General features: G+C 30.0%; 2 protein-coding genes and 3 long non-coding RNA genes across 8 annotated transcripts; 2 read left to right on the top strand and 3 right to left on the bottom strand.

Moving 5' to 3' along the window:
- Positions 1–17: 17 nt before the first annotated feature.
- LOC141453995 (uncharacterized) lies at positions 18–4877 on the top strand. The gene is made up of 3 exons (XR_012458362.1): positions 18–350; positions 2463–2577; positions 3597–4877. It is a non-coding gene; the product is annotated as an uncharacterized lncRNA (long non-coding RNA).
- Positions 2626–4423, bottom strand: LOC141453992 (uncharacterized). The gene is made up of 2 exons (XR_012458360.1): positions 4283–4423; positions 2626–2815 (listed from the first exon to the last, which is right to left on the bottom strand). It is a non-coding gene; the product is annotated as an uncharacterized lncRNA (long non-coding RNA).
- A 2179-nt stretch (positions 4878–7056) lies between the features above and the next one.
- Positions 7057–9213, bottom strand: LOC141453988 (uncharacterized). 3 transcript variants are annotated; one of them, XM_074127713.1, is made up of 2 exons: positions 9187–9213; positions 7057–7497 (listed from the first exon to the last, which is right to left on the bottom strand). In XM_074127713.1, exons 1-2 carry the CDS (start codon positions 9202–9204, stop codon positions 7105–7107), a joined length of 411 nt encoding a protein of 136 aa, XP_073983814.1. In that variant the 5' UTR covers positions 9205–9213; the 3' UTR covers positions 7057–7104. The 3 variants fall into 3 exon arrangements, with proteins under 3 accessions (XP_073983814.1, XP_073983815.1, XP_073983812.1); XM_074127714.1 differs by having other exon boundaries at positions 9052–9189; XM_074127711.1 differs by lacking the exon at positions 9187–9213 and adding an exon at positions 8671–8811.
- LOC141453991 (uncharacterized) lies at positions 7453–25208 on the top strand. Of its 2 annotated transcripts, XR_012458358.1 has the most exons (8): positions 7453–7514; positions 7647–7738; positions 9642–9761; positions 13819–13905; positions 15197–16917; positions 19108–19535; positions 20201–20308; positions 24452–25208. It is a non-coding gene; the product is annotated as an uncharacterized lncRNA (long non-coding RNA). The 2 variants fall into 2 exon arrangements; XR_012458359.1 differs by lacking the exons at positions 19108–19535; positions 20201–20308; positions 24452–25208 and adding an exon at positions 18601–18798.
- On the bottom strand, positions 11125–27108 carry LOC141453981 (coiled-coil domain-containing protein 39-like). Its single transcript, XM_074127696.1, has 19 exons — positions 26871–27108; positions 26258–26377; positions 24128–24274; positions 23813–23971; positions 23586–23714; positions 21415–21507; positions 19589–19780; positions 19026–19116; positions 18323–18447; positions 17510–17725; positions 16495–16662; positions 16119–16373; positions 15859–15998; positions 15701–15776; positions 14382–14541; positions 14019–14125; positions 13293–13496; positions 12327–12505; positions 11125–11358 (listed from the first exon to the last, which is right to left on the bottom strand). The coding sequence occupies exons 1-19, from the start codon at positions 26967–26969 to the stop codon at positions 11229–11231; spliced, it is 2790 nt and encodes a 929-aa protein (XP_073983797.1). The 5' UTR covers positions 26970–27108; the 3' UTR covers positions 11125–11228.
- Positions 27109–27449: the final 341 nt, after the last annotated feature.

Raw genomic sequence — 27449 nt, 5'->3', positions numbered from 1 at the left:
AACACCAGTGCTACCTTGACATACATGTTAAATGTGTATATCCAACAGATGTCGCATTAATCGCTTTCATAAGCGCGCAGAATATATCAATCACATGTTAAGTAGGTTCTGTTTCTGTTATACAGGGTAACAGTTCGGTTAGGGATCGGCAGTGAAATCAGTGTGAGTCCATGTTGAACTAGTTCTGTGATAATGTAATAAATTCTGACTTGCATTAGCAACTCATTAGTTTAGTATATATTTACGTTTTTGGACCTGTTAAATTTAAGTATTCCATTTAAAACTATGTGCAATGCTATAATAAAATTAAAAAACTATTAAAAGGATACCTACTTTTTGTGGTTTAAATGGTAAGCTCTTAAAAATCGAACTTGCTTCGTATCTCAAATTTATTTCCTTTTTCTTTCTGGCATATTTTTGAAATTCATGTTTCTCATTACCACATGCCAGCTAATAAGCTTGAAAAGTTATTTGATAAGAAATCAACAGACGCAATCATGATATAGATATTATTATTATTATTATTAGTAGTAGTAGTAGTAGTAGTAGTAGTAGTAGGAGACCTAGAAATATCTATATAGTTGTTTATAGGTTCTATGATTTACAAATAGTTTGTGAAGACTGATTGTTTTAAATATTCTTTTTGTGTAAATCGCAAAATCAGTTAAAATTCCAGATGGTGCTATTATTAGTACTCACTTTTTAAATATCCCCAGTATTTGTTACTTTTTAATGTCTAACCGTTTACTCTACAGTTGACGCTATTTGATGACATTACTCCAATACTTAAATAACTTCTTTATTTAGAAAAGAAGTTGAGTGTCATAGAAATGCCAATAGATTTTAATGGAAATAAATTTTAAAAGCTGCTGTTTATCGTTATTTTCTAGTAGGAATAGTAATCATATGCGCCAGTTTAGAATACAAGAAGCTTGAAATTATACTGAAAATTCATCTTAAAACTTCAAGAAAAGTGAACTCTTACTTAATGTTCAAGAGTGATTTAAATGAAAAGAATCAAACTTCTTCACTATTCCTAATTTATCTGTGATAGATCCCTTTATCTGGACCTGTGTGATTCTTGAATGGTCTAAATAGAGGCTGAAGTGGCATCATCATTTTGAAGTTAATATCAAGTCTGTTACACCAGAGGTGGATTGTATTACACGAAAAGGACAGGGGAAACTTCTTCAATATATTTCTTGTAACCGAACTGTCTGTTTTGGGGGTTTTAGGGCTGCTTGTGAGTTTTTTTTGTTTTTTTTTTTACACTTGCTTGAGTTTCCTAGCTCACAACTAATTTGTAGAGCAACTAATTTAGTTGCAAAGATCATTGCTCCATGTTATAATTGATCTCAAAGTTCAAGGTTAATTGAAAACTTCATATTGAAACTCATTCGGCTTAAAATCCTCTTATGGGATTTGCGGACTATCGGTTCCTTAGACTGTCTAACTCTCTTTGAGACGAAGATGAAATTCCAAATTAGTTCTGTAAAATGTTTTCTAAGGCGCCTTTTTTATTTACTTTTTTGGTGACTTGACATCTTTCTCATTTCTTCCTTTCTTATCTACCTGCAGGTCTTTTCCAGCCAACTCCTCTTGGAACAATCGTCATACTGTATTCAAGGCCATTTCTTGTTTCAAACTCTTGGTAACGTATATACATTAGTTCAGGTAGCAGTTCTCCCATTTTTACCTTTAAAGATATCTTACTTGAACGTAAGTTTTAATTGCTTTGACCAAATCTTAGTAATTTTCATACCTCGAAAGCTACTAGAAAATATTTCTTAGCATTCGATATAGAAAAATGCTTGAGAATCTGACTTGAACAATCTTTTAAACATTTTTCTTTTACTCATGGTTCCTTTTTGATGGCTGGTGTTGACAGATGACTACTGCCTTGTTTTAAATGAAATCTTTTTTGTACAAGTTGAATGTTTGGTCATAAAATTGTTTTTAACCTTCCGAGATATCTCCATCATTACTCAGTATGCAATATGTAAATTACTTTTCTAATTGTTTTTAAATCAAATGTCTAACTAAAAAATACTGGCAAGGATTAATGTTTACTTGTTTTTATTTAGAATGATTACTTCTTTTTAAAAGATGATACGTTTAGAATTTTATATTGTTTGTTCGCCTATTTTATTTGTTTTTTTAAATAAGAAAAAGCATAGTTTAATTCCTATTTGCATATATATCATCCATTGAAATTTCATTTCTTTATCCTTGGACTTTGTGGGAACCCATAATTTTTTATTATTTGAGGAGATTATCACCACCAGTTCATCTAACAACTTTTCAATTTCCTATTGCATTATCCTTAAGTTAGCCAAAATTTGGTCTTCAGGACATTTTAAACTCCTTTATATTTCAAAAATAATATCTAACGTTTGGAAATGAAAATCTTTGTTTTGACATTCGCATCTTGCCTTGCACTAAATAATTTGTAAAAATTTCAGGCAGCTGCTTTTTTGTGTAGAAATGACTTATCAAGACTGGAAATTATGCTTTACTATCAACGTACCAGTCCAAGACTTCGCCCGCATCTTAAATTCTTTTTTGTTCGTTAAAGAGGTAGACTTACTAATAAAATAGACTTACAAATAAAATTATTAACATTACTTATAGACTCATAAAATCTTTATTTTACATGTCCAATTTAGCCCAAATCAGAAAAATTACCAAAAGGATTGAAAAACCAACATTTTGTTGTTTTACATATACAATATTAAGCTCCATACCATACGTAGATAAAAATATTAATTTTTCCAGATTATGATAATGTGCTCTAATCCGAAGGCTTTCTGAATTTCTATAAAGAAAAAAAAATTATCTGTTATAATAATTGTCATAAGTTTCGCTTTTAATGTATCTAAAAATAATTAATAGGTTTTCTTTGTGGTTTCAAAAATTATTGTGAATGTTCTGAACAATTACGATCTGTTTGGGTTCTTAATAAAATAGGCTAAATGTTATTAACCTATAGTAATAAATGTAAAATAATAATTTTTTATATATTTTTTTAAAATAATTTATTAAATTGCGGATTGTTAGAGAAAAAAATAATCAGAGATTGGTCCACATCAAACTGCTTCATTTTGTGGTCACTAGCCGGTTTCCGGAGTTGCCATTTCTCATGATGTTTTTATAAATGTTTGTGGGGATCGATAGCACATAATTGCTATCAAAATTGGGTCAGGCATGGTTGTTTCTATTTTTGCTATGCGATGATTTATTTTCGTTTATCAAAATATTCACCCGATAAGATTAATGAAAACAAATTTAAGCAACCTTTTTTAAGAATAATCTCTTAATCAAAAATTATTTCATTCTATTAAATACGATATAATCTGAATTGGTAAACCAAATATATTTATTTTTAAAAAATAATTAATGGCAGACAAAAAACTGTGTCCATAAATATTTATGCTTGCTTTTGCACTCGAAATAGATAATGAAAACTGGGTCACCAGTTCTGCAGGTTTCTAAAATCTATTCTGAAGTTTTGCCGAAATTATTATTAGTATTATTAAGTTTTCAGAATAGTGTCTTTTAAAGGCAACCGTTAATAAAAAGTAATTTTATCGTTTCAGAAACGTTTTTTTAATGGATTTTTTCATTAAAGTGACAAATATGGAAAACTAAACCTGCAATAGTATAATCAATGAGGACAAAATGATCTACCACCCTGTTTGTTGAAGAGATTGTGTGTACTGTTTGTTCCGAAATCATAATACTTTCAGAAGAGTAATTTTAGAACAATACTGTAAAGAAATTATATAAAATGCAAGCAAAAGGAGCTCTTAGTGCTAAAATATAGTATATCTTTTAAGGTCTGCGCGATGGTAATCAATTTCTTTCGGGTGTACACCTCTAGCGATTATGGCATCTGAAAATCAATTAAGATGCTAGTTGTTAGGTAAATGCCGGAAAAGTAATGTAAAATAAGTTGTAAAGGTTAAGGTGAAGAAGTTGTATTTCTCATTTTTTGAATATTTTTGGAATATTCAAATTTATTGGGTGCAAATATCAGTCGTACAATACTTGTGTATTTTCAGCTAGAAGTTAATTGCATATAATATGATTCCTGTAAAAGTATTTTTTAACAGACTTGATTATTTTTGTTGAGGTAAAATCGAATATGTTAACAATTTAAAGATCAAAGTAACATATACCTCAACATCAAGCGGATAGATATATTGATTTTTATTTTTCAATTATAATAGTTATTTTACGTTAGTTATTTGGATGGGAATGCATTAAATTTTCCGAGTCTCACCCGAATACTTAAGCTCTCTCTATGGCCATGTTTTTGTGTTGGCGTTCTGGAACAAGTTGCCAGGTCGCTTGTCATACGTTCATCCAATTAACGCATAGAATTTGTAGAACCATCTTTCACCCTGGTATGTTCTTAGTCTGTGCCGATCATGCGACGTTATTATCATAACGTTGGCGGTGAAAGAGTGCAATACGTTTTATTCCTCTCATGAACTTCTCTTTCGATTTCACCTATTTTTTCCTCTTCCACTGGCATTCTTTTAAATTTTAATCCTCTTTCATCCTCTGTTTTAAAACATACATATTTAGTAGATATACTAAAACTACATAAACCAAGTTTAATTTAGGGGAACTAATTTAAAAAGTATTTGATCTTTATTTAGTGCTGACCTGTGATCAACATTTTTTTAAATTGGTTTTTGTTTTTCTGTCGTAACAGTCTCTTGGTTTTTTACAGTAATGTACGACCGGCTTACAACAACCTGGCGGTGGTTTAAAACATTTGTTTATTTTAGCACATTTTGGCGGACAGAGAAGTTTTCTCACTATGTATGGAAGCGCCAATAATATTGGTATAGAGTACAGCGCGACTCTTTGCCATGGTGGACAGTTTGGACAATATTGTTGCCAGAGTGAAGTCTTTTGTTCATTTTTGCATTCTTCTTTTTTCTCGTCCTTTTTGGACATTATTTACCTAAAAGCGAAATTAAATATTGTTGCAGTGTTTAATCATTTTTTTGAACTTAATAAAAATAAGTTAATATCTTGTGATTTATACGAATTATTAAATAACGAGGTGTGACATGTTTGTTTCATCTCAATTAGGTCTGGAATTCTGGTTAGTGATTCAGTAAAAGGTTTTACAAGTTCAAAATGGCCTAACAGAAGACCTATTGACATTTAAAAAGTTGTGCCCTGACGTAATGGATCATTTAAATTACATCCTGTAATTTATGATATTTAAATTACGTCCGGACGTAATAGACCTACCTTAAAAATTCCATGAAATGATCAGATAGGTAGCTGCTTCAATTGAAGAAGAAGGCAGAAGTGGAGGACTAGACTGGAAAGGACATTCAGAAGCGATTAAAGATAAAAAGATAAAAGCTCTTAAAATAGTACTATTTCTAGTTCTAATTTAAGTAATGAGCAAGTTATATCTATACAGCAAAAACCATTATGACCAAGGTAGAATCAAAGAGGCGCAATAACTTTAGAGTACTTCATGGCCCCAGCTCATGAGTCATGATTAAAACTCATGTTTTATTCGCTTTTCTTTAAAGTGAATCCAATGTTTTCATTACCAGAAACTTTTGCTGGTAGTTTTCGAATGGTCGTTTGTCATCTATACTCTAAATTGACATTTAATGCCACATTATTATTGATAAAATAAAAACTATATTTACCTGTAAAATGTAGACTTCTTTGTGTGTGTATGTGTGTGTGTGTGTTTAATGAGTGTGTTTTCTGCTTCAATTATGAATTTTTTTATTATAATGTGGCATTGTGTTTTTCTCGTTTTTAACTTGCACTTGGTAGCTTTGTGTTGTGTTTGTGTAACTATAGTAACCAATTTTTAAAAATTATTCATATTTTAAGAAAAAAATAACTTATTTGGAACTGACTTAGAAGAAATTTCTGACAGCTTTTATTACGTTTTATTTGACTATTTGAGAGTAAAAAAATTATAGTAATTTTTATTGGGTAAAGCAAGTATTGCTATTAATGCCAAAATTTTCAAAATTGTGTTTTTTCCCGGAAATAGTTATCTGTCTTGAAAACACCTGAGTCTGGAACATTGATTTTTTGAAATTGGTCTGTGTGTGGATATTTATTTTTTTTTTTTTTTTTACAAAATGTCTGAAAGAGAAATATCAAGAAAATGAAACTTTGTATCAATTTAGTTAGTTCCATCAGGGGATTAAATTTATGAAACAATTGTGAAGTAAATCATTTTTTGAATTGTTTTCTTTAATTTTTTAAAAATATAATTTCTAGACTTTTTTTTTTTTTTTTGTTAGAACTGCTTCTTATTTTTGGATGGTTTTGCAGAGTTTCACTCCTTATTTTGTATGTTCTGGGATTGTAACTTTGACAGAAATAAATAAAGGGCTGGAATTCAATGTTTGGGTCAGGTTATTATGAAACCTTCATAATAACCCGTTGCATCAATGTTTTTGAAATAATACTTAAAACATTAAGTAATAAAGTTGAGCAAAAGAAAGTGGTGCTATAAAATTTAGTACTAAATTCTCTCATCAGATAAGTGGTAGCTCTCTAATCTGTGTTAATGGTGAGCCCAGTATGGTAATCTTTAGAATTTCGATTCTAGATACATAAATAGAGTCCGAAAGGGCAAAAATAATAAAAAAAGAATCAGTTTAAGCTGGAACGAACGGATTCAAGAGTATTTTCAGAAATCTCTCAATATTTTGTGAATGGTATCGTATTGCAGCGGGAATGAAGTAGAAGTAGCAGTGCATAGTGATGGCGAATAGACTATAATAAACATTTTCAGAAATTCTAAATTTCTGTAGTCATAAGTAAGTACCCGGAAATGAACCCGGGTATCGTAAGCTTAACTTTAAATATTGTTTATAGGGTAGACGTAAGACTTTTAATAAACATTTAGTATAGGGAAAATGAAAAGAAATTGTGGTTTTAACAATTTATTGTTAGTGTTTCTAGGTAGCATTTCGAATCTGATATGTTCTTCTTATAGGATTCTAGATTATAAAGGTATTATTGTTATAAAAGAAATTAATATAAACCATGTTAAAAAAAAGTCCAATTTATTAACGAATCTTTGTCGTTGGCTTTAGCTTATTTACATTCTTTTTCCTTATGCTCCTCAGATTTATGTTTCTTTTCTTTAGTATGGCATTTTTCAGCCTTTACTGGCTCTGGACAGCATGGTTCAGCCTTTGGTGGCTCTGGACAGCAGAATTTTGGTGGTGGTGGAGGAGGCGGTGGACAGCATGGCGGAGGTGGACAACATTTTGGCGGACATTTCATCTTGCTGACGGCCCAAGGTACGTACAATAGCAATGGTATTGCGTATATCAAATAACGTTGCCATGGGGCGCATTCGTCACATTCTTCTGCCTTTTTTTGAACTTGTTGATCGTCTTGCTTTTTAGAATCTTTTGGTTTAACTTTGCATCTTTTTTCAGGGTGCAACTGACATTGAGAATCATTTTTCTTGGACATTTTTTTCTGAAAAAAAAACTTAGGTGATTAATTGTTTAAATACTTCATTAAGATATCCGTTTACAAGTTACGAAATAATGTATGCAATTTGGAAATTAAAAATATGTACGTAAAATACAACATAAGAAACTTAGAAAATAACTGTTTTAAAGCAGTGATGTGAGAAGAATTCTTAGTAAAGAGTACTCACTAAAGTGATAAAAGCTGAAGTTAGTGAAAAACTCCTGTTATAATAACGGACGTGGAGGTACGTATAAGTAGAAATAATAAAAATAGCTAAATTTGAAAATTAGAACATGAAAGATATTATTTGGAATGTTGTAAGAAGGAACATTCATAATAGGCTTACTATTGGTCAGTATCTTTCTTAATCAAGTTGATTGATCCTCCTTCACAGCTGGAAGGAAGAAGACCCATGAAAAAGAGTAGACGTAAACCACCACTTGTAGAAGTATGTAAGCGAATGTTGAATTTAAAGGAGTCAAATGTTTGGGAATCGGACGATTCATGGATTGTATATTCGAATGTTGAATTGATCGTAAAATATTAAGAAATATTGCCGAATTCAGTCCCTTTTTTTTTTAATTTTTAGTCCCTAGGTCAAATGCTCCAAGTAAAAAAAAAAGCCCTCAAATTTGCCATAATTTCTCTTCCTTTCTGGATGAATAAATCAGTCATCAAAGAAGATGTATAGTACTCTAAAATCGCAAAATATTAACATGTGTATGCAGGGCCGGATTTAGATGAAAAGAGGCCCTAGGCTATTCCACTTATGAGGGCCCTTTAAGCTCCCACTTTTAAGTTTGTAAATTACATGAGAGATAGTAAAATACATCACTACTGTGATATATATCAATATGTTAGATGTTAAAGGGAAGAGATTAGCTATGCGGTTACTGGGGACTCCCACGCGGAGGTCCCGGGTTCGAATCCAGCTGCTGATCCTTAGATTTTCTCTTCCTAGGAGCTTTTTACAGCTCACTGTCCGGTGATGGACAGTATTGCCTGTAACGAGAGAACACTATCCGAAGGCCGGCAGTGCACTAAAAAAAGCTCCGGGCGCCAATAACCTAAGATGTTGACGCGCCTTAAATCATTAAAAAAGAAAAGAAAAAAAAGTTAAATGTTAATATATAGTAAGTTATGTTTTTAGAATAGTGTAATTTTAATTTTGCTAACAATTTGAATGCAGGCCCCTCTTGATCTTGAGGTCCTAGGCTGAAGCCCAGTTAGCATATAGGAAAATCCGGCCCTGTGCGTATGCAATCATATGAGCTCTTGGCTTCGTGAAGGCTGTGAGAGGCAGTTGTCTTTTTTAGGAATTTGGTGTACGTGAAAGCTACGACTTGGTTGTCGTGATATAGTTATTTAAGTCTGTAGAATGAGTTGTTGAAGATAACCAAAATGTCATATTCAGGAAACATTTTAAAAATAATTGCTATTGATTTGAATACTTCTTAATTTTAATTTAACGTTCGGTAAAGAAATTATAATTAAACTTATCTCCATATCTCTATTCATATTTTGCATTTCAAAAATTATATGCTTATAAAAACTTACTTTTTATTAAAATTTTTTACTTGCAATATTCTTGAAAATTGATTTATTTATAAAATTATCTGGTTCACATGTTTGTATTAATATAATCTGACACCATGTGTTTGATTTAATTATGCATTTTTTTATTTTACTTACCTGAGCAGTCATTGACATTCAATTAAAGTTGTAAGAATAATTTAAATAAGAAACAAAAATGGAAATAAATATTATTAGTTGAACTAGTTGAATTTGTTTGGATTCATATGATTATGATATTATTTATTATTATTGATAAATTAAATTATTATTTTTATGTTTTAAAGGTTCGGTTATATTTATAAACGCGGCTTTTATTTTACATAAATATTAGTTAATACTGGGACAATTGTGGATCAAGTAATGTTAGGCAGCAATGCTAATTTAAGAGCTAATCAAGTTAAATTAATAACAATTCATACTTAGAGATTTTTTTTTTAAATTGAAGTAATTACTTGGGCATTTAAATTTAATTACAATGAATCTGAGTGCATTTAAAAGTTTTAAGTATAGAACTAATTTCTTCATACCTCATTGTCAGAGGTTTTAACCGAAAATTATTCTTCTGTTTACAGAATTTAGTTATTGGAAAAGTTTTTTGAAAATTCCTTCGAAGGCTACCATCGTGGAGTTGTTGTTTCGTCTTAAAAGTGAGGCCGAAAATGAAACTTCAAGAGTTACTTTTAATGCTCAAGGTTTGTAAAAATAACTACAATATATAATTTTGCCACAGTGAAAACCCGACGCAAAATTTAAATAAATTAAATTAATCACACCTTTCACTCTTGAATATATTCTCCGGCAGTCTCCTATTATTTTGGTACAGACAAAAACGGATATTGCCACTAAATTGACACCATTGGAGGACTGACTGTTTCAATGGTAGCTTCATGACAGCTAGGCGTCGCATGTTCATATGGACGGACACCCTTTTTTTTAAATTCTTCAATCATTTTGTTCAAATAGTTCCCTTACAGTTATATGTTGCTAGTGACCATTCAGGTTAATTGCTTTCTAGGGATCCCCAAATACAAGCATAGTAGATTGATTTCGGTCCAAACGATGCCCAATTTTACGGAAGCTTTAAGAATACCGGCAGTTCTTTCCTTTTTTGAAGTTTTTTAACTGCTTGTAATACTGTTTTTTTACCACTTTCTCCTAAGTGCATTTTCAGAACTATGGAACTATAACCTTAGGAACCTTTAACTTTTTACTTTCTTTTCAGTCTTGAGTGAATAACTAATCAGATCCAATTAAGCTGCCAGACCCAATCAATTACTCTGCCCAGTCAGCGTAACTTACCAAAACATTTAATTGCATCCTACCCAAGAACTGAAGGAACTTGCATGTTTCTCGGCCTGATCGCCTTTAAGGAGAGAAGTTTTTAAAGACATTATTATTTATCCCATTTAATTATCTTGAATTTAGACATACACCAAGAACTGCACTGGTAGCTATTTTTGCTTTAGCAACAGCTAACTCTGCGGCTTTCAAGTTAGCTATATAATTCGAGTAACTCATCTAAATAGTATTAAGTACCAACCTGTTATACTTCTTTATAATTTTTTTTAACTATTGTCCAAAAAACATCTGTAATAAGTAAATTAATTGCCAGTGTGAGACTGTTGACATAAATGTCGTGAGTAGAGGAGCCACCTATTGATGACACTTCAGCGAGGAGATATTTCAGTTGCCATAATATCACTAGAACAATTCCTTTTCAGTCTTGCTATGTTTTGTTGTAGTTAGGGTATGCTTAGTAATGTTTTGCTAAGGTTTCGTGGAACTTTTTGTATTTTGATTCCTAATTCCCTGCACCATTGATGGATGACGATACCCTGATGTCTCTGTGTAAGTATCAATTCTCTGTAATGGGTTCAACTATTCAGTCTCAACAACGTGGTTACAGTTACTTGATAAGATGGCAGAATTGTTAGCAAATTTCATAGTGTATATGGTAAAAATGTGTGGTGTAATATATGAATTTAAAGGGAATAAAATGGGCCCAAAGACACTTTCTTGTAGAACGCCAGGTGAACAAAGAAAATTATTTTAGAAGTTCTTTATTGTAATTATTTTTATTTGTAAATACAAAAGTCAAAAGTAATTCTATTGTATATAAAAAAACACGCTCATTATTTCTAAATTTATTTTTAGTTTTCTTATTTTCTGCAAATAGGTCTCTGATATTTTGGTGGTAGTAGAACAGTTGGATCTAAGTGTACCACTGATGGTGTAAGACTGACATCACTCAAAACACTTAATCTTGAACCTCCTTCAGATGAACGAACTCTGCAATTTTTTTTTTTTTTTTCAATAATTTGTAATGTATTATTTAGGAGTTTTATTAAATAAGCTAAATGACATAGTAGCAGGTTATAGTAAAGTAATCGCCTATTTATTCAGGCGGGGCTTATTGTCCAACTGCCAATTAGATGTCGTGGACGGGGGCGGAAGCTCATACTTTACTGTAAACAACTTTTTCTAACAAATAAAAAGGGATTTGAACTGGGGATATCCCACTTACAAAGCCAAGCTCTTGACTACTAGATCAACACCCGCCCCTAGTCACAGCTTATATAAGCTGCCAAAGAATCAATTTAATTGCCGATTTTAAAATTCATAAAACACAATTTATTATTACATTAATGTTTATGAAATTATGAAATGATAAGGGAATAAATAACGTTTTGAAACCAGGCTGTATATTGACTCCATTTCTGTTGCAACATTTACGTGGAGAAAGCTTTGAAATAGAGGAAATGAAATGTAAATGAAGGGGAATGTAAAAGCATATTCTGTTCAGCCTACAGTAAGCTGATTACAAATTAGCCTGTAGAGTTGCTAATAACAAGAGATGATGCCTAGAAATTGGACTGCCTACGAAATTGTGTCTCGTTTACAATTTAGCAAAGAGTGAAAAGAAAGATTTGAGTTATTGTATAATATCCTTCACCAAATAGGAACTGTGTGGCCTAGGTAATTAGGTCACGTTAAAAGTGTGAACAATTCCCTCTAAACTATATGCCAAAAGGGAAATAAATCGACTTAAAAAGAAAATGGATGGAATAACATTCTAATAAATTGGATAATATTTGACTCTAGTTTCTAGAGCAATTGATTATCATAAAATAAAGATGATATGTTCTGATGTTTTTTGTTTTGCCACAGTCAACTACTGCGAATAAAGTCATGAGTTCGTTACAGAAAATAATTTTCCATCAGCTAGTTCATTTACAAGAGGAATCGTTATTACTTACTCTGGTGATAAAGTATTCAAAGAAAATGTAAACTCTTGACACTGTGGAAGCGTTAAACCTTTTTCATTTAAATATTTGTGAATAATTGGCGATGTTTGAATGTATGTGGAGGCCATCTCTGCCAACTGTTGTAAAACACATTTATTTCTATCTCCTTCAATTCTAACCTCGATGTCTCTCTTAAAAAAAAAAAGTATATCTTGTTTTAAATCAACAGAATTCTGATGATAATGACTTCTTGCTGCAAGTAATGCATTTAGTCGGAAATTAAAAATATAGTTTTATTTTATTTTATTCATTTAAAATGTGTTTTGAGTTACGATGAACAAGAATAAAAATTGACCTCCAAAGAGCTGTTAATTGCATTGCAAAAAATCGAGCAATTTTTTTTTTTAGACATCTTTTCTCATTATTTTGAGGATTTTGTTTGGTTTAAAAATATTCAAGCAGGTGACGGAGTATAATATTTTTAATTATTTCTTTAAAAATAATAAATATTCTACGATTCATATCATTTGAAATACAAAATTAAGTAAAACTTTCACAAGTAATGGAAAGTAATAATAAAAGCCTGAGATTTTTACCTAATTATTCAAAAATGTTTATTTATAGTTAAACCTAATATTAACCTCACTACTTGAAAAATGGGTCATCATTTTCCCCAACTTGGAACTCTGCAATTAGCCAAAAATTCCCTTTAAAGCAATCTTTAAAGGTGAAATTTCAGCAAACCTTTCGTTCCCCTGTTCCGAATTTGTAAATTTGCATTATGTAAAGTAGCCTATGGAACAGAAGAAGGTCTTTGCTGTAAACTGGGTAAAGAAGAAGCTCAAAAAGATGTTTTGTTAAAGGCTTACTCTTTTTCGTTAAATCAAGATTTTTTATATATTTTTTTTTAGACTTCAAATAAATCTATATGAAAATTTGAGTCTTATTAAAGTTTTCAATAAAAGCTTGAGTAAATACCAGTGCTAAAGCTCGTCCAATTGTTGGTGCTTTTAAATTTACTTCTCTAAATAATTTTTGTAAAATTTTTGTTGCTCTTTCCAATTTTATTTGTTTACCAGCTAGATCTTTTGTAAGAGTCATTACTTCTTTCTCTTTTATTTTCCATTCTTGCTGTGCTTCTTCTCCAAACTGTTTTAATTTTTTTATTTTTCTCTGTAATTCCTAAAAATAGAAGAAGTAATTTTTTAAATAATACATTTGTGCCCCCCCAAAAAGAGATGAAAATTTTGTTAATTTTTTATATTAAAGTAAATACTGAAGCTTCATCCAATCAAAATTTTGTGGACTAGCGTTCAGTTCAACTAAACATCAATATCACGGAACATGAAGATATCAGTAATCCTTTTTCAGACTGGTGGTCCAATTTAATTTTCTAATTTTATTATCAATAATGTTCTTGCATGATTGCTTATGTTATTGTACTTAAAATCCTATTATCAGACTTCTACGATTATCTAAATTTGTTAATCTTTCTATGTTTCAGGATAAGAAAGAAGCTTTTATATCCCAAGACTTCAGCGAACTTGTTTGGATAATTGCATTCCTCAAGACAATCAACTAAAGATATTTGGTAAGTTTTGTTTTTCACTTTTAGCAGTTTAAGCAATTGTTAATCATAAAAAATTGCCTAACGCCCATATTGCGTGACAACCTTTTTTTCTTGATCCTTTATGCTTAAATTACCTTTATTCTCGAATTAACTTCGTCTGATTCTTCTTTGAGTTGTTCGTTGTGTTTAATTGTTTTATAGTATTCATTTTCCAGTCGCTTAAACTCCTGGACTTCCTCACCTTAAACATAAATATGTTTGCTTTTAGTGTTTGGTTACCCTCCAGTTGGACCAGAGGTGGTCAGGTAGACAAAATTTGAAGTATTAAGTTTGTTAAATAGGAAATGAGGCAGATGTGGATAGAATCTTGTTAGAACATGCGGGTTAGGGCATTAAGGGATCTGTCCCAATAAATATTCAAGCATTAACAACATACCCTTCAAGTTTTCACTAACACCCAAAAATTATAACTAAGAGTAATAATTTAAATCGCTTACTGTCCATATCTAGAGCATCCAGGTTACTTTTAAAGTTTTCATTTGTGTTGGTAACAGCTCGTAGTGTATTTTCAAATGCTTCTATCTCTCTTTCTGTTTTATTTATTCTAGCTTCCAATTCATCTCCTAAATCTTGTAATGCAACTTTTTCTTGGGCCACCTAAATTTTAAATTGGTTTACAAGTTATACAACTAAAATTACTTATTAAATTATTTTCTTAAAAAAGTAAGTTTTAAAATTTACATGAACCAAATATATTAAAAGGAATAAGTCTGGGTTTCTGAAAAAAAACTAAAGAAAAATAGGAAGTAAAATATACTAAATCTGGATTTTTTCTAAGTATTACTAAAATATTTTTAATTTCCCCTTACAAGGCAAGGAAAGTATAGCAAAATAAAAAACTTATACAAGAAAAATTAATTCAATGCGAGGCATTCCTTATCTATTTTTTTAATTCGGCAGAATATTTAAAGGTCCTCTGTATGCTGTTAACTCTTTTTTTCCAACAATGTTCATTTGTAAAGGTTTTTGGAAGGTTACAAACTTGCTTTTTAAATTCTATAGTTCTGTCTACTCTGAAAGCTCTGCTTATATATATATATCGTTTACTGCAATATATATTATATTTAAATAATTGTACATATTAAACTTGGCATAAAGTTCTAAGTGAGAAATAGTGATTACTTCTTGTATTGTTAAGTTTATTTTGAGTGCATTTGTAATTTATAATAAGTCTAATAATAATAAACAGTGTAATTAAAAGTTTAGGTTTTTTAATGAACCCACTTATTTACAAGTTTCTGGTTAAATACAGTTATCACATTTTAGTCCTTAACTGAGTGAGAAACGAAAAATTCCAGTTCGTTCCTATATAAGTTTATCAATCGAGATTTAATCAGATTACATTTATGCGATGTATACTTGGATTTGCTCAGAAATAACCTAGTATGTGCATTACAATCTAAAGTCGATTGTGATCTCTGACAAAATTTAGTGGAACTTGAAGTTCTCAGTGTCTTCGGTTTTCCCTCAGTGCTACGGTATACCGTTTTGAGTTTTCAGCTGAATCGAACGTATGACTTCTGTACTAAACACTGATGGAATACTTGTGAGAAAGAAATAAGACCTAAAGGGTAAGTAACTACCTAAATATTTAATTATTATAATACAAAAAATAGAATGTAATTCTTAAAAAAATAATCAGACAAATGTTTGACAAGGATGCTTTTCTCTATTGACTTGCAAAATCTTAGAATAACAACACGATACAGAAATAATCTGAGGCGGTAAATAATACAAATTGGTTATATAACTGTACCTTTAATTTTAAATTAGTCAGTGACATACGTTCGCCATCTTCAGTTTTACCGAGCGTATCCAAAGTAACTTCATACCTAAAAGCAAAAATATTATAAACATAAAAATAAAAATATAATTTAACACATTTTTAACATAATAAAGTAAATAAAATATTACTTTTTTTCCAAGACCTTTATTTTAGTCACTAAATGGTCTATACTTCTTCTTAGAAACGATTTCTCTTCGTTAAGAGATTTCTTTTGAGCGATAATTACTTCTTTATAACCTTCAATTTCTGTTATACGTTCATGCATAGCCTGAAAATAAAAAAATTATACAAATAATACGTATTGGTTATTTTAATCAACTCTAATAGAAAAATATTTTGTCTAACCAGAGTTTCTAATAAGATTTTTAGAAAATTTTAATAAATTTACCGTATCTAAATATAATTTTTGCCTTTCTAATATTGATAACGATAATCCTTCTTTTTTCTTATTCTCTTCTGCAAAACTAATTTGCATTTTGAGTAGATTTAATTTAAGTGTACATTTATTATATTCTTCTTGCGCTTTCATGAATGCTCTTTTTCCTCCACTAATAACACATCTTGATTCCTCTATTTTAACTTTTAATTGGTTAGTTTCATTTTCAGCTCGATTTAAGTCTAATTGTATAAAAGTTAATTCTTTCTAAAAATAAAATAAATTATATTTCAATTTTTTTTTTTTTTAAAGCAAAGTTTGTGTAGCTTTTAAATTAATGGAGTTGATTGATAAAATAACATTAAATAATTAAACAAATGATACTTACAGTAAAAGTTCTTAATTCCGTTTTTACTTTGCTCAAGTCTTTATTTTTTTGGGAAATTTCTTCTTCATATTCGGCTATCAATATTTTCAACCTATTTTGTGCTTCAGTATCTACTGAGATCCCTTCTAGGATGTTTATTTTATGAGAACTGTCCACCAATTCCATCTCCTATTAAAGTTGAAAAAACATTTTTAATTTAATTAATTGTTCAAGATATCCTTTTAATGTAAGATTAAAAATTTAATGTTTTTCTTTGTTTCAGTAATTCTATGCTTTGAGTGTGGCACTACAATTATTATATTTTTTTATTCCATAAATTCTTCATTTCTTCTTTAGGTTTGAGTGCATTTGCTGACTATATTAGTAAAACTCGGTAGAATGTGAAGGTACCAGAAACTAATTCAAGTTGAGGATTATAAGAAAGTAAGAGATATGAATAATTGTTATTTTACCATTAAATTACTTGTAAATTAGTCACGAAAAATTTTTACTTTTTTTTTCTCTTCTACACAAAAACATTTCATTATAATTTTCCATAATCAGTTTAAAGTCAAAATTAAGCCAAAAATAACTTTACATTTTTTCTATAATTTTTCTAAATTAGTTCCAATAGAAATTTTACATGAAACTTCTAGTTTCAATTATTCAGGTAGAAGCACATACTCTGCTATTAATATTTTCTTAACAAATAAAAAAAATAGGTATACTTGTAATGGAACAGATCTTCCACCTACAAGTTTGCTCTGATAATCGCTCCGCCTAACTCTTTTATTTTAAGTAACTCCTCTATATCCCTCTGTGGAATAATGACTTCCCATCTAACAAGAAACGTTTCTAAAGCAATTTGATAACTGATTTTCATAGTAGAATATAATAAATAAGAATTATCAGTAATGGAAATAATAAATTCTACTATGTATATTATGTCCTTTTTAAAATCACAGATTATTGACTGTTTTGAAAGTAATTTTTTTTTTTTAAATTAAAAATTATTTGCTAATATTAATTTACTTACTAAATTGAATTCTGCATTTTGCAATTCTTGTAATTCAGCTTCGCTAGATTTGATTTGTTTGTTTAATTCTTTCAATCTAGAAATTAAATCATTTAACTTATTTTTTTCAACTTTATTCTTTTCTTTCAATTCTTCATGTTCAGTATTTAATTTCTGTATCATTGTTTCAATTCTAATTATTTCGTTGCTTTCTTCTTTTAACATTTTTTTACCCATCTAGTGGAAAAAATAAAGTAATAAATAATATATTAGTACAGTCACATCGAAAATTTTTTTAACCTAGACATTCAAGTGTGATTAAAATTCTTTTACAGAATATAGTTTCTAACTGAACTTGAAAACATTCATTATCTAGAGGGCTGTAAAGAGTACATCTATCTTAATGGCCTTTAGGTTGGGCAATTTCCAATTATTACTTGAATTAAACCACAAGTTTAGGATCTACATGGCATTTTATACTGTAATATGTAACATAGTTTGTTGTTTTAATTTCAAGGCTACCTTTTTTTGTTCTTTAGTGTTCTCAATTTTGAAATATTCCTTACTTTTGAGAGTAATCCTCTGATGTAAAGCTAATAAGTCTGCATGAGACTCAAACTTGTGGTTTATATATTTTTTGGTATTACTTTTTTTTTTTTTACAACAATTCTTACAAGTTCTCTGAAATTATCTGAATGAGGTCTAATAAAAGGTTGTGTAATTATTGGTCTTTGTCCCAAAGGCTATGTTCAGCTAACAATATCGCTTGGGTGTTGAATTTTAATATCCTTAATATCCCTGTTAGTATTAATAACAACACAAATTGTCTTTTACCTCATAAATTTCTTCAGCAGTTTTACATCTCTGTTCAGCTGTCATTTTTTCAATTTCAATGGTTCCTAATTTGGTAAGCAACTTCTCATTGCCATCAAATATGGGCTGAAATTTTGCAGTATTTGCTGAAAAAGGTTTAATTTAAATTAACAATATTTATGGTTGATTTAAGAAGTTATTTTTAGTATCAAAGACATACTTTAAGTATAAAGCTTGGAGCAATTTTTGATCATTTGTGTCCAACTGATGAGTTTATAGACATTGCTTAATTTTTTAAGATTAGGCAGGAGCAGAGACTAGGGGTGGACAGTAATTAGAGAGGAACTAAATTAAGAAATAAATTGATAATTTTATTTCTATTTTCTTGCATGATTAAATTAAGAATTTCTCTAGGTTTTCATCATTTGTTTCAAAAAGTTTTTCAAGAAAATCATTCTAATGATCCTGCGTTTAACTAATTTTTAAAGGTAATTAAATTCAACAGGATGCTTTCAATTAAGTAAATGCCTCATGAATATTACATAAACTGGCTTTCAAAGGATATTTTTGAAATCTCAGATGTGAGTCCGAATAAAAAGAGTTTTATAATTCATCATAAGTATTGTAATAAAACAGAAGCTGTAAATCCTTAACCATTTGTGGTCAATCGCATCTAACAGCGGCAAAATTAAAAACACAGAAATAAAGAACAAAATTTACCTACCTTCGATGTTTTGCTTTAATTCTTTATTTTTAAGTGTCTGTAAATTGAATTCATAGTCTAGTTGTTTTATTTTTTGTTTCAGTGTTTCAGTCTAAAAAAAACAAGAAAGAAGCAAAAAATTGATTAGTTCATATTTTAACACGTCCTATATATTTTGTAATGACAGATATTATAAATTATTTTGCTTTTAAACCAGAGTGATCACTCTGAAAATGTTGAAAGAAATCGATTAAAGATCTTTAATCGATATCTTTCAACATTTTCAGTAAAAACTTTTGTAATAAGATTTATCTGAAAAATGCTTTTTGAATAGCTAGCTGTGTGCTTATGATTCCCACTATGTACTTCTTGAAACTATCTGAGAACTATTTTCGTATATAATGAGTTTGTTAATTGCAATACAAAAATACAAGATTCCAATAGATTCAGGTTAATTTGTAACATTCAAAATAGCGACCCTCTACACATTGTACGTTTATATAAAATTTTGTACTTTTCAATAATTTTAAGGTAAGTTTACTTTTTTATTTCGAATACTATTTGATAATACCAAAAATACTCACCTCTTCCTCGAAGTTTTTTAGAACATTGCTAAGTGAATCCAATTGTTCCATAAGATGAGGTTGTCTATTTTCTAACAAAGTATACTGTTCCACATAATAATTGTTTTCATCTTTTATAGCATCAAATGATTTTTCTAAGGCAATGTATTTAACAAGGTTTTGTCTCATATCATCTTTGGTTGCATCAATTTTCTTTTTTTGAAAAAAGGAAGGCGTAAAACATTATTTGGATGTTTAAACAAAATAATAATAATAAAATATAATAAGTCCCATCCTTTTTCTTTTGCCCTCCTAAGACTCTGATATTATCTGATTCACATCAGACGTAACTTTTGATTTATTTATGGATAAGAATCGAAGTTTGCATACTGTTGGACGTTTGTCCACAAACATCTTTTATTCTTCCAAGGCTCAGAGAAACATAAATTGAAATTATTTTGGAATTATTATCTATTTTTAAAGAAGGAAGCTATTAAGCTATAATAAAAAACAACTTAAGTGTTAACAACTATAATTAGAAAGAAATAGTTCCCACCTAAGAAGATAAGGATGCCGAACTAGCGAGATTTATGAATTCAAACTCAAGTACATCTCGTGTATGAAATATTGCAGATTCACTGCAAAAGAAGGGAAGTTGGTGACATAGCGAGGAGAGCTGAGGGTGAAAGAAGCGGTGTTCGTCGAAGAGCCGTGGAGAACCCCTATATACAGGGTGAACCAGTAAGTATTGTCCATAGGCCTACTGTGTGTAGTACATCTAAAGTGGAGTTCAATGACGTATTGGCTAACTTCATATTTTCCACTGTTCTTGAGTGACGTCACTTTTAGTTTATTTTCTAAAATCATTACTTTTTTCCAATAAAAATGTTATTACTCAGAAAGTTTTAGTCCGAATTCGATTCTGACGACACGTTTAGAAAGACAGATAAATTTTTCTAAAAATTGATACCATTTCGAAGCATAAGTTATTCTCCAAACAGCCTCAATCTCCGTCCGAATGCTGGAAAAATAAAAGTACTTGAAATTTTTAAGAAAACTCATTAGGCTCTTATGTGATCATTATCAGACCTAGTTGCTGGCACTTTTTATAAAAGTTTCCTTGTTTAATGTGCTTTCAAATGGTATATATCATTTTCCAGGACTCCTTTTATCTTCGTATGAGAAATTACGTTTGTTTTGCAAGAAAACGTGTTCACGAGCACTCAACAGTGTTAGTTTATCAAGTTGTTTAATTCATTGAAAACTCTTTTAGATGGACCAGTAGTAAATTTTAAAGTAGGTTGTCTTAAAATAAGGAAGTCAAAGGTTACAAATTGCATTTAAAAAAAAAAAAAAATTCTAAACTCTGAAATATTTGGGAAAATGTATATTTACATATGTTCCCAGTCTTCCCCCATTCTTAGGTAGTTCAGAGAGTCTTAGTAGAAGTCTTTGTCAAAAGAAGGTAAGGGATACCAAAGTTATTCTAAAACTTCTTTATGTGACTTCTTGCTCTGAAAAACCGCATTTCTATGAGTGAAAATTTAGAATATTCTTCTTAAAATTGAATCTTAAAACCTAAAATTTTCCATTATTTTATTGTGGGATCAGGCTCTATGCACTTTTCATCTCAGTGTCCCTGACCGAAAGGTAATATGGTAATTTATTTAGAGGTTATATTTGAGAAGAGTAAGAGGTTGATTACCTAAGTTCACCATTAATTATTAATTCTCATTAGTAAGCAATAACAATCTCTGCAGTTTCTATAGACATTTTATTACCTATTCATGATTAAATAAGATCAAACTTCAGCTAAATAGAAAAAGAACAAACAAATTGCATTTTACCTCTTTTATTTTTTCAATCTTTTGTTCTCGATTTTTTATGCTAAAATTAACATTCTGCCACATTTGAAGTAGATAGGTTCTTTCAACTTCAACCTAAAAAGTAAAAAAAATCTTTAGTGAACACCCACACTAATTTCTTTTCTATTCTCAAGTGCTGCCTTACAGGAACATCCTCAATGTGTTCAAAACGAATTTGAAAAAATTATTCAATAAAAAAAAAAACTTTTGATCCAGATATAGAGTTTAGAGAAAATTTTTGAAGGCTCTTTTTAGAGGGGAAAAATAGATTTAGTTAATTGTGGTGATTGTCTAGTTTATTTATAAATATGTTAAATTTGTAATATTCAAGTTAGTATAATTTAATAAAGACTATTACTACTACTAATTGTATTCTATAAACTCGAAGACATCTAATCTTTGTGACATAAAACATTCAGCATTGTACATCTAATAATACAATCTAAACTAATACATTTACGTAAATGTAATGAAACAATTTACAATTACTTTAATTTTCTTCTTAAAAGAGTACTTTATTTTTTTTTAAAGTAGTGTTCGAAAGAATTGAAATATGTATTTCGCAATTCCAGAAAGATTGAGAACCTTTGCTGGGCTCTAAAGTAAATCTTCACAAAAATTTATCGCTTTACATTTTATTACAAGACGTTTGCTGAAGTATACAAAAATTTATACGAGGTGTGTTCAAAAAGTAACGGGAATTTTCGTTTTTTGAAAAAAATATTTATTTATTCATCTACATTAATATTGTCGCCTTCAAAGTAGTCCCCTTCGCATACAATACACTTGTGCCAGCGCTTTTTCCAATCCTCGAAACACTTCTGAAACTCGATCTTTGTGATAGCTTTCAGCTCTTTCAGCGATTCGCTTTTAATGTCATCTATGCTTGTAAAACGACGGCCTTTTAATGTTCTCTTTATGTTTGGAAATAGAAAAAAGTCACATGGAGCCATGTCTGGCGAATATGGAGGCTGGGGCATCGTTAAAGTTTTGTTTTTGGCCAAAAATTCACGAACAAGCAATGAAGTGTGAGCAGGTGCATTATCGTGGTGCAAAATCCATGAATTGTTTTGCCACAAATCCGGGCGTTTTTTTCGGATTGCTTCACGCAAACGGCGTTGAACTTGTAGGTAGTACTCCTTATTGATTGTTTGACCTTGTGGCAAGAATTCATGATGCACTATGCCATTAAAATCGAAGAACACAGTGAGCATAACCTTCACATTCGACCGCACTTGTCGAGCCTTTTTCGGTCTTGGCGATCCAGAATGCCTCCACTGGGACGATTGAGCCTTAGTTTCGACATCATATCCGTAAACCCATGTTTCGTCACCTGTTATAACACGTTTCAGTAGATCCGCATCGTTGTCGACTTCATTGAGTGACTCTTGAGCAACTTCCATTCTCCGCTGTTTTTGTTCGAAATTCAACAATTTTGGAACAAATTTTGCTGCCACACGTTTCATACCCAAAACATCCGAAAAAATTTCATGGCATGAACCAATTGATATGGCAACATCATCAGCGACTTCTCTGATTGTGATTCGGCGATCGTTCATAACCATTTCTTTCACTTTTTTCACGGTTTCATCGGTTGTTGATGTGCTTGGACGTCCAGGTCGTTCGTCATCTTCAACGTTTTCGCGGCCATCTTGGAAACGCTTATACCACTCGTAAATCCTTGTTTTACTCATAGCAGACTCACCATATGCCTTTATTAACATTTCACACACTTTATTACACTTTATTTCATTTTTTACGCAAAATTTAATACAAATTCTTTGATCCATTTTTTTTAACAAACAAAAATCGCCAAGCTCGAAAAACACGTCTAACCTTAACGGCTGCCACTTAAGAAGTAAACAATGAATATTACTGAAAATTTTATCGTACTTCAGGGGCATGTGTACCAACATAATAAAAAAAAAAATTTTACAATCAGACTCTCCAAACCCGCGAAATTTAAAAATTCCCGTTACTTTTTGAACACACCTCGTACATTTTCAAGGAAATTCATTTACAGATTTAATATGGTCTATGATAAGTAACAATTTAAGCAAATCTAAAGAAGATGAAGCCAAGGAGTAGTTTTTAAAAATGTACATATTTACCTACTCTTTATAAAAAAAAAGGTGTATTTAAACATAATTTACCTGTTTAAAATCTCTACATAAATGGTAAAAATGATTTTCCAAACATTCTAATTTATCAGCTTCTCTATTTTCAATTTCTATTAGTTGATTTAATTCAAGTTGTGCAAGTTGCCTTTTATGTTCAAGTTCCTGGAAATTTTACAATAAATGTAAGAAGGATTTTTGAATAAAAATTTTAATAAAGAGAGATGTAACTTTTTTTTTTTGTAAACTATCTTAAAAATTACATTATACTTATGTTGGTCAACATTTTTGTAATATTTAATGAAATCAAAATCTTTGTCTTCTCTAGCTAAATCTTCTTCCCAAGCAAATAAAGCGTCTTCTCCCCAATTCAAATGTTCTTTTAATTCAGTAATTTTTACTGTATGTACTTGAATTTGTTCCTAAAATTTATTTACGATATTTATTAAATAATAAAATATTAAGAAAATCTTGAGATATTATTATTAATATCATTATTATGAGAAAATATAAAGTTTTATATTACTTGTTCATCTATTGAAGAAATAGATTGACATGACATGAAACACTTCACTTACTCGTGCTGTAATGGATTTGGTGTCAGTTTGCGAAATCTCTTTTTTTAAATCTTTTATATCAAAATCATTTGCTTTGCGATCCGACTCAGATTTACTCATCATTGTCGTTTCTGTTTCAAGACTTTGCCTGAGTTTGTTTAGTAACAGCTGCAATATACAAGAAATTTATTAAAATAAAATACTGAAAATTTATATTCGTTAATTCAATAAAAATATTAAGTATTTTCTAAACAGATTTGAATTATGAAGATGCTTTAAAAACTCTTAAAAGGCTAAAGGTCAAGTCAACTTTACAAAATCTCTTTGTATTTTTTTTTGTTTAAGTGAGAATTGATGATTCTATTGAGGATCAGAAGGATTCGCTCTTTAGTCAGGCATCCTCATCAGGTTGCCTTTTACGCAAAGCTGAAGGCGAGGAGATTCTTAAATTAAAGTAAATAAATATAATACAAATTTACTTCTCCCAACAAACTTATCAAATGAAAACTGTCTTGAAAAGACGGTATTAAGTTTAAAAAATACTATTCATTAAACATGTTGTGAGGTGCCTCAGAAATTTAAATACAATGTTTAAGTGGACCATACATTTGTTGTAGTTTATTGATAAAACAATTGCTTTTTTGGAAATAATATATACCTGACCCACCATCAAGCATCATTTAAGTGAGATTTAGAAAAGATCTTTTAGTTCTAACTATTTGAGTGAGTAAAAAAATGCGAAGTTTCTATCAAAATATCTGTTCAATTTTCATTTTAAATTGAAGCCAAGATCCCTGCCGTACAAAATAGTATAATAATTCAGCAATATCAAACAATTTCCCAGACCATATCACACATTAAAAAAAGAAAAAGCTAATAATGGAAGAAATGGTACGCTTGTCCCCGGAATTGACGAACGAGCTGGTCCCTGGACAGCAAAAAATCATTTTAATTTAATAAACATTTTCAGATCAAAATGGCAATGTGTCATCTCTTTGACCACTGCCAGTGATGGCCGATAGGAAGGATATCTAGGACCCTCAATAATAATGGCAAACAATAAATCACAACTGATTATGATCAAATAAAGGAATAATTTCTTATATAATTAATAATAGAAATGAAAATTGATATTTAATTGCACATATACAGGGTGTATGCGGAGGAATGGTCGAAACTTCGGGAGGTGATTCAGCAGCTCAAATGGAACAAAAAATATTCTCTTCACTTTGGCCCGATATAAAGTAACCATTTTAGTTTTTAACAATCATTATTTAATAAAATGGAAGTAAAAAATAAAGTAGCAATAAAACGCAGTAGTTGACTACAATTATTGTTTGTGCAACTTATTTTAATGACATAATGGTGGTTTTTTGATCAAAGTTATTTAATAATCATTCAAAACTAAAATGGTTACTTTTCTTTTTGTTCCTTCTCCAAAAATTGACATTTGAGTAAATTAGTAGTGAAAAGTCGGTTACGCAAACATCCCAGTTTTCTGGCATTTACACCCCTCTGTTCGGGGTAGGGTTTTATTAAAAACCAAAAAAAAATCCATATGATCTTGAAGCTCAATAAATGGGCAACTTTTTCTGAAATTATGTGACTCCTTGATTCATTAATCATTAAAAAAAATGCAGATGAAAATTTTAACAAAAATCATCGAGAACGAACTTTTTAGACAGTAAAGTAAAAATTTCATTGTTGTGAGAAACGTTTTGAGGCTCGGTATTCAGCAAATTTCTAAGAAATTTAATGCTTTTTCGTTTGGAATAAGTAGATTTGTTGTAGGATAAAGGATAGAAAAGTTACGGCCATTTTTATGGTGAAAAACGCGAACATAGACGGAAAAGTTAAAAATGCAAATATCTTGGACACTATTGAGAATCGGGCCAAAGTGAAGAGGATATTTTTTGTTGCATTTGAGCTGCTAAATCACCTCCCTAAGTTTCGACCACTCCTCCGCATACACCCTGTATAATTTAAACATTTCCTAATGAAATGCACCATTGGTACCAGATCCATGGAGAAACAAAATGTTTTGTCTAAAGATCTTGCCAATTAAATGTTACCTTTATTAAAAGTTTTATTTAAAAATTTTAAAATTTATTTTATCCTCAATTCACGAACATGCCAATAAGAAACTTATACCTGATTATCTTCTTTTTCCTTAACAATTTTTTTAAGCGTGTTTTTCATATTAGTCAAGCGTTCTTGAGTATTTTCATACTGAATTATTATATCAGCTTTATTTAAAATTAATTTTTCAACCTGTAAATAGAAGTTTTATTCATCTGAATGTCATAAAATTGTACTTATCTAGAAAGTATGGGTCATGCATGAATAACAACCACTTATTGAGAATTAATAAATAGTTCTTCAGTATACAGATCAAGGATATTCTCTGCTAGAGCGGATGGGAAAATCCGTATTTTAGTTGGATGTGTACGATTAGCTTTTGGTCACCAAACCAAAAATTAATAAGTAGAATATAATTTCTTTAATTCCTTTGTCGGTGAACATAAGAACCTGTTATTTGCCAGTTTTCTTAACTTACATCATTAAAGGATATTTCACATGAACGTTCTAAACCAATCACTGCGATGGTAAAAGAAACTTTTGAAAAATATTTATCCCGTTTTTGTCGTTCTAGTTAGGAATAGCACAAAAACTTAGTTTTAGTTTCATGAAGGATATAACAAGAAAAAACACAATAAATGAATACAAATAAAATAAATTTTTGTAAACTAAGTAAATCACTTACCTCTGCTTCAAGTTTTTTATTTTCTTCATTGGCCACTGGAATATTAAACCCATCAGCCCAGCCTAGATCTTTCAGAAGCTGTTTTATGTTACGCACCATTTCTTTTTTTGTTATTAATATTCTAATTTCAGTGGGCGATTATAAACGTTATAAAGTACTTTAATTTCCTAGGTGAAATTACTGTTGCTATGGTAGCAATCACTTGTTTGAAGACATTCTATAACTTTTATATTGATTGTTCGGCTGTAGTAGTTATACATGAATAACATTAAAAAAAAAAATATTCTGAAGCGATACAATCAGATGAGTTTCTTTAGCAACTAATAAATATTGTATTAAATCTATTTTGTATCCATGCTAAGAAGAAACATTAAGTCAATTCTCTCCTAAAACTGCTTAGTTACTGCGAAAATGTTACAAATAGACTAAAATATATGTGATGAACATACCAAGTATAAAGAAACAGAAAGTAAGGAAATTGCAGTAAAACTAAGTAAGATTTTGTATTTTTCTTTCGTTTCTGAATCTCTACATCCAAAACAAACCACCCTAATGTGTATAATACACGCATGGCATAAA

Source organism: Rhodnius prolixus, unplaced genomic scaffold, assembly GCF_049639745.1.
Source record: "Rhodnius prolixus isolate KJV_2025 unplaced genomic scaffold, Rpr scaffold_9, whole genome shotgun sequence".
Lineage (NCBI taxonomy): Eukaryota > Metazoa > Arthropoda > Insecta > Hemiptera > Reduviidae > Rhodnius > Rhodnius prolixus.
Note: the sequence above shows the minus strand (reverse complement) of the source record. Positions and strands in the feature narration are given on the sequence as shown.

Excerpts from the sequence above, each read along its gene's own strand:
- LOC141453988 (XM_074127711.1), bottom strand. The coding sequence starts at position 8,727 with ATGCTAACTGGGCTTCAGCCTAGGACCTCAAGATCAAGAGGGGCCTGC. Across the intron at positions 7,498-8,670 it reads GAGGGGCCTGCATTCAAATT|AAAAAAATGTCCAAGAAAAA; the intron begins GTTAGCAAAATT and ends TTTTTTTTTCAG.
- LOC141453981 (XM_074127696.1), bottom strand. The coding sequence starts at position 26,969 with ATGGTGCGTAACATAAAACAGCTTCTGAAAGATCTAGGCTGGGCTGAT. Across the intron at positions 26,378-26,870 it reads ATAAAAAACTTGAAGCAGAG|GTTGAAAAATTAATTTTAAA; the intron begins GTAAGTGATTTA and ends TTCTATTTACAG. Across the intron at positions 16,374-16,494 it reads CGGAATTAAGAACTTTTACT|AAAGAATTAACTTTTATACA; the intron begins GTAAGTATCATT and ends TTTTATTTTTAG.